At 49.1% G+C, this 11,549-nt stretch overlaps 1 protein-coding gene across 1 annotated transcript; it reads right to left on the reverse strand.

The window, feature by feature from the left end:
- Window positions 1–409: 409 nt before the first annotated feature.
- Window positions 410–11,256, reverse strand: ZSWIM3 (zinc finger SWIM-type containing 3). The gene is given in 17 exon segments (XM_042462305.1): window positions 410–475; window positions 3,001–3,196; window positions 3,354–3,601; window positions 3,603–3,769; window positions 3,772–3,945; window positions 3,948–3,984; window positions 3,986–4,211; window positions 4,213–4,387; window positions 4,390–4,532; window positions 4,534–4,798; window positions 4,801–4,830; window positions 4,833–4,889; window positions 4,892–5,088; window positions 5,090–5,167; window positions 5,169–5,237; window positions 5,239–5,418; window positions 10,971–11,256. Coding segments are annotated over 17 exon segments (2,463 nt in total). The 5' UTR covers window positions 11,126–11,256.
- Window positions 11,257–11,549: the final 293 nt, after the last annotated feature.

The following is an 11,549-nucleotide window of genomic DNA, read 5'->3' on the forward strand; positions in this document are numbered from 1 at the left end:
TTTAATAAGCCAAGAAGGACAAGGGTCCAAGACACATGGGGTGGCTCTTATCTTTCCAAGGATTCGTCCCACATCATCAGGCTGCACAGTTGAAAAGTATCCATAACACGGGGACAGCAGAGCCAAGGTAACATCCACTGACATTGTTTAATTATAGCTACCAATTTTGGACCTAATCTGAGTGATTTTATCTGCAAATGATGCTGAGCAAATTCTTCACAGCGAGCTTTGAGTGGTCTGCATTTTCTACTTGAGGGTGAGTGTGTAAAAGACCCTTGACCACTGGAACAGCTCGGCTGAACAGCTCCCATTTGCAGATGCAATGCTGGTAGCAAAAAATAATTTCTTTGCTGCCCGTATTGCCAAAGAGTAGGCTTTCAAATAGGATCTAGCCTGTATTTGATCAGATTCACTCCGAGTCTTCCGCCAACGCCGCTCTAGTCTCCTTCTCATTCACTTTATCAACATCAAATCCCTAGAGAAGCAGGGGGCTGGTGAGAGGGGACACTCAGGAGCTACTGTGTCCACCGCTCTGGCCATTTCCCCATTCCAAAGGCTGACTAGGGCTTCAACAGAATCGCCTGCCAAGGTGACAGGAAACTCCCCAAGAGCCCTCAGGAATCCACCTGGATCCATCAGCCTCCTGGGGCAGACCATCCTAATCGGTCCCCCTCCCCTGCAGAGGTTCTGAGTCCCAGTAAGTCTAAACCTGACCAGATAATGGCCTGTTACAGACTGCCAAAATAAAGCTGCTTCGGTATTTAAATGATGCATGGGTCCTAAGAATCCAGAAGCTGCACCAAAGCTGCCCTCAAGTGCTTAGGAATGGAGTGTGGCGCGACCTCCGGACTCTTAGGACCCATGCATCATTTAAATAGCATACCTCCAAAGAGACCCGAAGCAGCTTTATTTTGGCAGTCTGTAACAGGCCAATGATCTGTCCATGATAATGGAACTGTGGAGAGTTCCACCACACCAAGATCATCATCATCCCACCCAGCACAAAAAGCAAGGTCCAGAGTGTGCCCAGCAATAATGCAACAAGAGTTATCTGGAGGCCTCTCCTTTGTATGATGGCCGTAAATTGAAGCAAACCATGGCAATTAACAAACCTAAGACTTGTATTACCGTATTATCTGGTGTATAAGATGATTTTTTAACCCTGGAAAATCTTCTCAAATGTTGGAGGGGGGGGGGGCTTATATGCCAGGTGCAGAAACTTCCACGCTAGACTGGTCACCACATAGGGTGGGGGGAGCTGAAAAATGGCTGCGGAGCTCCGCTCTGGGCCCCACAACAAACTCCAACTCCCAGAATTCCATAGCAAAGAGCCAGACCTAGAGTTAACGCACTGCCAAGCCTCTTTATTTCTCCAGTGTGGATGCAGCCACAGTTCTCCTCCTCCTCTGTCTCCCCCTGGATCCCATCCTCCATTTCACAACAGCAGCAGAGGAATGCAAAGCTTGCAGCTGCACCATTTTGCAAGCAAAGCAAAGGCAAAGCAATGGGGAAAGCGGAGCCAAAGCCTCTCCAAATGGGACTCCGGAGGGGAGCCTCCTTTTTTCCCTGCCAGGTCCTGAAAGGGGGTAAAAAAAAAAGAGGCCTGGCTTTCTTTCTTTCTTTCAGTATCTTCCTCTGGCCCTTCTCTCTCTCACTCATATAGAAGGAAAGCCAAGAGATAGGGAAAGAGGGGAAAGGAGGGGGAAAGGGTGGACCTTTTATTTTTAAACCCCAGAGTGGGTTTTGTGGTGCTGTAAGGACCCACCTCAATGTCGCAAAATGAGGATTTTGCACTAGAAAGGGAGGAGAGGGAGGCTGCATCCACACTGGAGAAATAAGCCAGCTTGGTACCGCTTTAACTGTCCTGGCTCAAGGCTATGGAATTCTGGGAGTTGGAGTTTGTTGTGGGGTCCACAACAAACTCCAACTCCCAGAATTTCATAGCCTTGAGCCAGAAAAGAGTTAAAGTGGTGCCAAACCAGGTTATTTCTCCAGTGTGAATGCAGACTGAGTGTGCTGAGGGGAAAAAGACACCCCTCTCTGAGGCATCTCTTAGCCTTAGCATGCGCTGGAAGAGGGGTAGTCTTACATGCCAAATATATACCAAACTCTAACTTTTAAAGGGAAAAGTTGGGGGTCGTTTTATACACCGGAAAATAGGGTAACTTAATCTTCAGGCATCTGAGGAAGTAGACTGAAGTCTAGAAAAGCTCATGCTGCCAACTTCTTTCTTTCAGTGAGTCTCAAGGGTGCTACAAGATCTCTCTACATATTGATTCCACAGATTAACATGGCTGTATCTTTCAATTCTACCACTTAAGATTCAGGGATTTTATTGAAACCAGAAATGACTCCAGGCTTCATTTGGAGAGGCTGCTGTATTTCTTGAAGGTCTAGGAGCCAGAGTAGGCCCTAGTTTGTTCTCCCGCACTCAAGGAAAAACTTTCTCCATAGTCCCCTGAACTAGGTACCTTCTCAAAGTGTGTGTGTGTGTGTTGGTGAGGAATGTCCCTTTAAATTTTTCTGGCATAATCTGTCCATCACAAATCCACAACAAGATCTTTGCCAAAATAACCTGGGAAATGAGGAGAACTGGAAAATAAATCCAGCAACAAAGGAGCAGAGTCAAATCTGTATTTTAAACAATTAAATTTGTTCTAATTACATAGCAGCAATCTTGCCCCAAGCTAACAGAGCTTCGAGCAGTCAAGAAAGCACCAGCTGAGCACTGCCAATCTCCCCGCCTCCTCAGTACCAACCAGTTGCTTGGTGAGTGACGGCCCGCCTCCACCCCGGGGCATCAGGGCAAAACAAATGGAACAGGATCCAAAACCAGTATCGCTTCCAGATTGTGGTGCAGCAATTCTTCCACACAACAAAGAAACAAAACATTGCATGTGGGTTTGCTCAAAATGATTATGCCAACGAACAAACAACGGAAAGCAGGGAAAGGATTCATAAGGTGAATCAAGAAAACTGAAGACACTGAAGGAATCCTACCTGGAACCAAGTATCATGGAAATAAACCCTCAGTATGAAGTACTTCCTGATGTCACCCTTGCAAAACCTGAAGGCCCTCACACCGCTTGCAATACTGCCTGTCTCCTGCACAGGGAGGGTGCGTGTGTGAACTGCATTCAAGTAACACGCCTCAGTTGCTACTGAGCAGGAGGAGTCCTCTCTCTTGCACATTCCCCTGAAAGCAAGCACCACGGGGGACATGGAAGAGGCCCTGTTTATTGCTGAGATGCCAAAAGCAACCCTGAGCTTCCTGAATGGAAGAACCAAGTGGGCTTGGGACACAGTCAGACCAGTTCAGCCCAAGCAGCTGTCATGACCAGAAACTGACTGACCTGACGGGGGGTGTGCTCTCAAGCCAGAGATCTGACTGCCTTCCACAGCCGCACCATGAGCTAATGAGGAAACTTTCTATTTCTTCCATCTCTTCCTTCTTCACCCAGAGGAAGGGGAGGTCCCCCACATTCCGGATGTTAAGGGACTTCCCTGTGCTGCCACCCCCTTCTTCTTTGCAGCTCAGAACATTTAGTCCGATGCTCACAATCATCTTGAGGGTGGCGCTACGCTCTCCAGTCTCCCCGTCAACTCTGCAGCAGCAAGGTTTTGCCAAGCTCCTGTTGCTATGATTGGATCTTGTCCTGTCGCTCCTCTGACTCTGCTTGTTGCTTGGGGCTCCGGTGGTTGCCTTTTGGGTGCCCAGGATACTCCGCAAGTTTCTCCCCCAATGGACAATTGTGGTATTTCTTCTGCAACGCTTGGCCACCATGGCTTCCTCCACAACCTGTCGCTTAGCCAGGAGCACAAGACAAAATGTGCCGCAGGGCAACTGGACGGCCGTAGAAGATAAATAGCAGCTGCAGCTCCTACCTCTTTTGCCCTGGTGCGTGTCTCCCAGCAGTTGAACCGCAGTCTTGTGCTGGGATGCATGAGCTGGGTGGACTTCTGTACCACATCCCACTCATTCAGAACAAAGCTGATGATAAGCGAGGTCAGTGCAAGTCTCCTGCACAGACGGCTCAGCCATGGTGGCCACAGGCTTGGTGGACTTGCCTTTGGATGCTTGGGGAATCTCTGTGGCCACTTTGACCGGCAGGTGCTGAGATGCAGTGCTGGGCTGTGCTACAGAGGCCCGGGTTCTGGATTTTTCAGCTCCTCTATGAGCTGCTGGGCTGTCCTCCTCAGGTTGGAGAAACCCTGGTTAGGTTCTCTAGGCCTTTGGTGTTGAAAGCAGTCGGGTACTCCATAAAGCGAAGGATGCTTGTCTCCAGGGACAGTTGGTGGTAAAGAGGTTTGACAGTTTCTGAGTTTATAAGATCCAAGCTGTCTATGTACGTGCTGCAGGAATGGAGACCCTTCTTGGCATGCATGTCCACAGCATCTCGTCAGGAGAACAAGTGGTATGAAGGTAATCGTACACTCTGGGTCTACCAGGCGCTTTCACGGCGAGACAGGGTGTCCGGTTTGTGTTTGAGGTGGAGAAGACAGCCCCCCTCAAAGCCACTTTCAATTGTTTCTAAGGAGAAAGAGGTGCGGGATTCCTTCAGCTTCTTTTCCAGGAAAGCCGCACAGTGTGGTAGACGGAGAGGAGAACTGCGCTGAGGGAGAGCTTCCTGCAAGCACCTGTGTGGAGAAGGACTGTCCACAAAGACACCTGATCTTCTGCGCCTCCGGGTAAATCCCTGAAGGAGGAAGGAAAGCATTTTTGTGCACGTGCTCCTCCGTGTCTCCTTCAGAATGGCAAAGTGTACCAGCTTCCCCACCCGGTCCTTGCTCTCCAGGAAGCATACAGTATGTGGCCCCTCTCGCTCAGCCCTGATGCAGCAAGAGGCTCTCGGGGAACTTGACAAACAAGCTCTTCATTTTGCTGGTCTGAAGTTCAAGCAGCTCAGGTCCTGGTCGTTGCTCATGGTGATGGAGGCCAAAGAGCCTGCGTCCACTCGCAGAAGTTTTTATCACTCAGCAACTCGGGTCAGAAGTAGAGTTAGAAGCTGCCATTTTTCTCTGTCTGCGGGACTTCCAGCTGCTTGAGAGGGGAAGGGCAGAAGTTCCTCAGAATCCACTTCAGGGTCTGCTCTCATCGCTCTCCACTTTGACCTTCATTCCCAGGTCAGCCTCCATATTACAGGCTTCCACCCTGTGGGCCTCCTCTGCGCAGCTTGGGCGGAGGGCTGCCACAGGCTTTTAAAGGCAGCCATCCTGGCTCCAGTCTGGCGAGGGGAAGATTGAGTCGAGAGGCCTTGTCCAGTGGAGTGGTTGCAGTTCAGTTCGGTGATTCACAGCTGGTCTAGCTCCTCGCTGTATTGCAGGACTAAGTTGACGGGCACAAACGGGGTCTGGATGCTGCTTCTTATCGTTGTTGGTTCTCTCAGTCGGACACAGCGAACTTCACCTGCATGAAACCTGTAAGATCAGAGAGAAAAAGACAGGCTGTAAGGGTTGGCATCCAGCCCTAGTTCAAGTGGGGCAATGCTGAAGGACACTGCAGCGCACGGGGCCAAGGTCCTAAGGAAACTTTGTAGGCTAGATGGGATTTGGAGGTCTACAGGGTTTAGAGGGCATGATCATCGGCTGGAGACTTTGGGGCGGCCGTAGGCGCAACTTTCCCCGCCGGATCGGGGCCTCAGCGCCAGACGGACCCTGCTTTGAAGCCCCCCCGCCGCTTTCCGGGTGCGGGGAACGGCAAAAGCCCTTTCCCGCCGCCTAAAGGGGTGTCCTTGGGGCTTCAAGCCAGGCACCCCAGTGGGCGGGGAGAGGAGAAGGGGCCGTTTGGCCCCTTTCTCCTTTGGTCGCTGGGCGCAGCGTCTGAAGGTGCGCCCAGTGACCAAACAGGAAGGGCTCCGAAACGGAGCTCCTTCCGGGGTGTGGAAGGCGCTGTGACCCCAATAAGTCACAACACGCGCCGCCTCGTTTGAGCGCGCGGTCATCACATATAGGTGGCGGTGCGTGTGGAAGGCCGGCACACATTTTTTGAGCGAGAGCGTGCACTAGGTTAGGGCGGTGCGGAAGCACCGCCAGTCTTACCCTAGTAGCGCTCTGGCGTAATTTTAGCCCGTCTGTAACGGGCTAAATTCATTTAGAATTAAAAGGTATTCCTCTACTATCTCTTTACTTATTTATCCTCTGACTCCATTATCCTCAGGTTGAGCACCCTTTGCCTTTTTCTGAGAGACTAGGCAAAGAAGGTCTTGAGTAATTCTGCCTTTTCTATGTTCTTCTCTTAGCATTTTGCCATCTCTTCCATGCAGTGGCCCTACCCTTTCCTCCTTCTTCCTTTTGCTGCGGACATATCCAAAAATCTCTTTTTATTCTTTTTAAACTCTCTAGCAAGCCTGGCTTCATGCTGCCTTTAGCTTTCTGACTTTTACCCCTACAATGCTGCTATTTCTTTGAGTATACTATCAAATTGTGGATGACACCAAATTGGAGAAAAGCTATAATCCAGAGGACAGGACAAATTCAAATGATCTGAATAGACTGAAGATGGACCAAAGCTAAACAAAATGAAATTCAGACAGAGAAATGTAAGGTATTGCACTTAGGCAGAAAATGAAATGCACAGATATAGGGTTATGGGGGACATTGCTGAATGAAACTACGTTTGAAAGGATTAGGAGTCCAAGTAGACCACAAGTTGAACATGAGTCAAGTGCGATGCGGCAGCTAAAAAGGCCAATGCAATTTTAGGCTGCATCCATAAAAGTATAGTGCCTAGATCAGGAAGGAAGTGCATCTATTGCTCTGTCAGGTCCCACCTGGAATAATGTGTCGTGCTGGCACCACAATTCAACAGGATGTGGGAAACTGAAGCCATGTGTCCAAAGGAGGGTGACTAAAATGTGTGAAAGGTCTGGAACCTTGCCCTATGAGGAACGACTCAGGGAGTGTTTAGTTCAGCTGCGAGAAGAGAGGTAAGAGGTGATATGATAGCCCTGTTAAATATTGAAAGGATGCCATATTGAGGAGGGAGCAAGCTTGTTTTCTGTGCTCCAGAGAACGGGACCTGGACAATGGATGCAAGCTGCAGGAAAAAGAGATTCACTTCAACATTAGGAGGAACTTCTGAGAGTAAGGGCTGTTTGACAGGGACACATCCTTCCTCGGAGTGTAGTGGAGTCTCCTCCTTGGAGGTCTTAAGCAGAGGCTAGATGGCCATCTATTGGGGATGCTTTTGATGGATTTCCTGCATGGCAGAAATGGGTTTGGACTGGATCAGGCCTTGCGGTCTCTTCCACTCTATGATTCTAGGATTATAAGTGTCCTGAGCAGGCACCTTGCTGATCTGAGCATGCCTGCACTGCCAGCATCTGATGGGAAACAGCCTCAAAATCCCCCCATATGTGTACCCCTTCGTGGATGGAACGGCAAAAAATGAATGATGCTCACCATAACCAATTAGAGCCTACTGAATTACGGAATTCCTGTGGACCATACAGTTTGGAGGAAACAAACAGGCCTGCCACGGTACTTGAGCTGGGGGTCACAGAGGCCAGGTCTGAGGAGGAGGGCAGGAATCCTCAGGCCACATCAGACTTTGCTGGCAGGGACCTTCCTATGCTTTACTTCAAGAGCCAGTCCCTACTAACCTTCCTGCTTCAGGATCTGCTGCAGTCCTTCACTCTCCAGGCCTGCTGTGGACCAGAGGATTGCCAACGTGGCCCCTCTGTGCTACCAGCCACTGCTCCTAGCTGCCTTTCATCTTTGTTTGCCTAGCACAACATCCTCCTGCACCTGTTGGCCACAGGAATAAGAGGTTTTGCTTCCTTTCTTGATCATAAACGCCAGTTCTTCCCTCTTGACAACAGAGAACACAAGAGTTGGTAGAGACTGCAAGAGCCGTCCAGTCCAATCACATGCCAATGCAGGAACATCCTACATGCTTCTTTTTTGTGAGTCTTTCGAGCTATGTGGCCATGTTCTAATCTAGAAGATGGCCACATAGCCTGAAAAACCCACAAAAAACTATGGATGCCAGCCATGAAAGCCTTTGACTTCAAATCCTATATGCTGTTTTACGAGACCCCAATGGACTTGTAAAACAACAGATTAACCTAAAATCTTTCTTCCAAAGGGAGATTCTCTCCTGCTAGCATCTATTCTCAGCTTCCAGTGATACCAAGGTGACAGCAATCCTTTGGAGAGCTAGCTAAATATCTGTGATTCATCCTATTACAGGCACACACCTTCACTGCTGCACAGCATCTGCTGGAGTAGAAAAACCAGGTTGGAGGTTACAGGTACAGCGCTGGTTCCCAAGCTCAGCTCCATTTATTGCCCATCTTGATCAATCCATGCTCACTTATTCCACACTACAGTGTGGCAACAGTGGAAACTTAAACTATAAGTGTTATTAAAAAATTCAGTAAAGTGCTATGTGTTTTAATGTTATTGTAGGAGACTCATGGAACAACAGGAAACAATCCCATGAAAACGTATCTTTGGTGTAGCATTGGGCAGTGGAAGACAGGGGCTCTGCACGCCAAAGATCCCAAGTTCAATCACCAGCAGCCTCTCCAGTTAAGGAGATGTCAAGCAGCAAGGGACAGCTTGCCAACCTGAAACTTTGGAAAGCCACTGACAGTCAGAACAGCTAAGACGGGGCTTGTCCCAAAGTTAGCAGGCTCAAATGTAGGGCTGAAGTCTCCTCCACTCCTGACTAGTACCATGCTGCCTTGGGATGATAAGGGTTATCTTACAGAGAGAAAATAGGCAAAGCTAGGGCAAGCCAGCCTCTCTGGGACCCAAGAAGGCCTTACAGGGAATTCAGCCATATTTTGAGACAGAAATACTATAAAGAAGGAATTGCTGCCGCTATGGGGCTGCTGTGAACGAACTTGGTTAAAAGATAGAGACTGGTCCTTAGGAAAATGTGTTCTGTAGTTCATCTGGAAAACTGCATTCTGTAAGAACTGCAGTGTGTGTGTGAAATACATTCATCTCTTTGAGATATATATATATATATATACGCTTTCCTTCCAATCTGAGATCCAAAGCAGCTTACAAATATGTAATTTATTTGTTTCTTTTAAATGTTACCTTTCCTTTAATGAGCTCAAAACAGCATATATAACTCCTGTACCTTCTTTATTGTCACAACCCTGTGAAGTTGGCCAGGCTAAAAAATAGCAACAGGCCGAAGGCTATCCATTCAGTTTCATGGCTCAGTACTGTACAGTTTAATCACGCAAGCCCTACTCTGACACTATAAACTAGAACTTTGAGATGAGTAAAGAATGGGATGTTTGTCAGGTCTGAAGAGACAATCTGCTGTTAGGTGGATTTCCAATTGCCTGGCTGGCCGGCCGGCCGAACCCAAAGAGTGCTCAGCAATGGTTCCTCTTCATCCTGGAGGAAAGTGACCAATGAGGTGTCACAGGTTCTGTCCTGGGCCCAGTGCTAGTCGACATCTTTATCAATAACTTGGATGAAGGAATAGAGGGCATGCTTATGTATAAAATTTGGGAAAAAATGAAATGCAGAGATATAGGATAGGGAAAACCTGGCTTGACAACAGTACATGTGAATGGGATCTAGGAGTCCCAGTAGATCACAAGTTGAACATGATTCAACATTGCGATGCAGCAGCTAAAAAACCCAATGTGATTCTAGGCTGTATCAATAGTGTATAGTGTAGACTGAGAAAAGTAATACTGTAGTGCCACTCCTCTGTTCTGCTTTGGTCAGGCCTCGCCTGGAATTCTGGGCACTGCAATTCAAAAAGGATGTTGAGAAGCTGGAGCATGTCCAGAGGAGGATGACCAAAATGATGGAAGGTCTGGAAACCATAAAGTCCTGTGAGAGACTTAGGGAGCTGGGGATGTTTAGCCTGGAGAAGAGAAGGTATGATAGCCCTGTTTAAGCATCTGGTGTCATACTGAGGATGGAGCAAGCTTGTTTTCTGCTGCTCCAGAGAACAGGACCCAATGGAGCAATGGATGCAAATGACAGGAAAAGAGATTCTACCTAAATATTAGGAGGAACTTCCTAACAGTAAGAGCTGTTCAGTGGAGGATGTTGCTGCCTGTCAGAACCAGTTAGCACCAGTTCTGCCATTATAAGAATATGGGCAGGGGAGGGGCATGTTGTGTGGGTATTCATTAAACGTGTACAGTATATTGAGTTATAACTGGTTATATTATTTGTAGGGGTTAGTAATTATTAGGATTTAAAACAGGGAATGATATTAGAAGCTGCTAGGTTTAGGGGGGAAGCGGGGAATGGTTAGTGTAGTTTGTGTGGGAATTGGGGGGAAGGGATGCAGTGGTGAGGCCTGAGAAGTGTTATCTGTTATGACTAGCTTGCCTTGGTATGCAGTGCTGGCAATGGTACCAAGCCACTTCAAGGCTGTGGGAAGAGGGAGGGACTTGGAAAGCAAGGGCAACCATGGCAATGATGGAATGTCTCTCTCTGAACGGCTGGGAGACAGAAGGGAGGCTTTAAGTGGGGTTTGGAATTTGGCAAGTTAGCGTTTGCTTAGATGTGTTCAAGGGACATTTCTGAATAAAGCTTCTTAATCAATTGAGAGTTTTATTTCTGGAACCAGTTCTGACTGCAGATCTCACACTGCCTTGGAGAGCAGTGGAGTCTCCTTTGGAGGCTGTTTTTAAAGAGAGGCTGGATGGCCATTTGTCCCGGGGAGGGCTTTGCCTGTGTCTTTCCGCATGGCCAAAAGGCGTTGGACTGGATGGCCCTTCTTGGGGTCTCTTCCAGCTCTAGGATTCTAACCTGTTTTCGTTTTAGTTCGTGTAAGATCTGAACTATAGATATGAAGTTTTGATAAGGGGGCCTCTTGCAGGGCTCTCATTTAGAAGGCTGTCCCAAGTCAAAGCGGGCTGGATGGCAGAGCAAGGAGGGAAAAGGACTCTTGGAGGATGTGACTTGAGTGAGCAAGCCTAGGCTTGGGACACGCATAGTCTCACTCATCGCCACCCCGCCTGCGCCACTCGCGTTCTTACGTGACATCTTCGCGGATGTTGGTCCCATTCTGCCGGTTGTAAAACCGGACGGAGATGCAGCTCCTCAGGCCGTAATGCAGCCGGTTCTCCTTCTTGTAAGTGCCAAAGCACTCCCGGAAGTCCTCATAATTCTTGAAGCAGGATCCCAGCTTCATGGCTGCAGCTGGCCCTGGGGCAGGCGGCACCTTCCTGCCTTCCTTTCTAAGTCCTTGGGGGCTAGCAGCCCATCTCTCTCCTCCACAAGAACTGCCACTTATTCACTCCCTCCCTCCCTCCACCCCTTGCTCCCCCCCCCCCGCCCTCCTGGTCTCTTTGGCATCAATAGTGTGCCACCCCCTCCCCCCCAAAACCGGGCCCCCGGGGGGGGGGGGGGGGGGGGGGGAGGAAGACTCCCTGGCCTCTCCTGGGGGCCCAAGGCAGGAGGCGGAACCCTTTGCTGCCCACTCAGGGGGCCCTTGCCTACTCCTAGGGCCAAAAGAGAGAGAGGGCACTTACCCCTTCCTGTCTACTGGGGGGGGAGCTGCGTTTCTCCTGGCGCAAAAGGGAGGGGGCTTAACCCAGTTGGGGCCCCTTTAGCTT

This window comes from Sceloporus undulatus, chromosome 4 (assembly GCF_019175285.1).
Source record: "Sceloporus undulatus isolate JIND9_A2432 ecotype Alabama chromosome 4, SceUnd_v1.1, whole genome shotgun sequence".
NCBI classification, from domain to species: Eukaryota; Metazoa; Chordata; class Lepidosauria; order Squamata; family Phrynosomatidae; genus Sceloporus; species Sceloporus undulatus.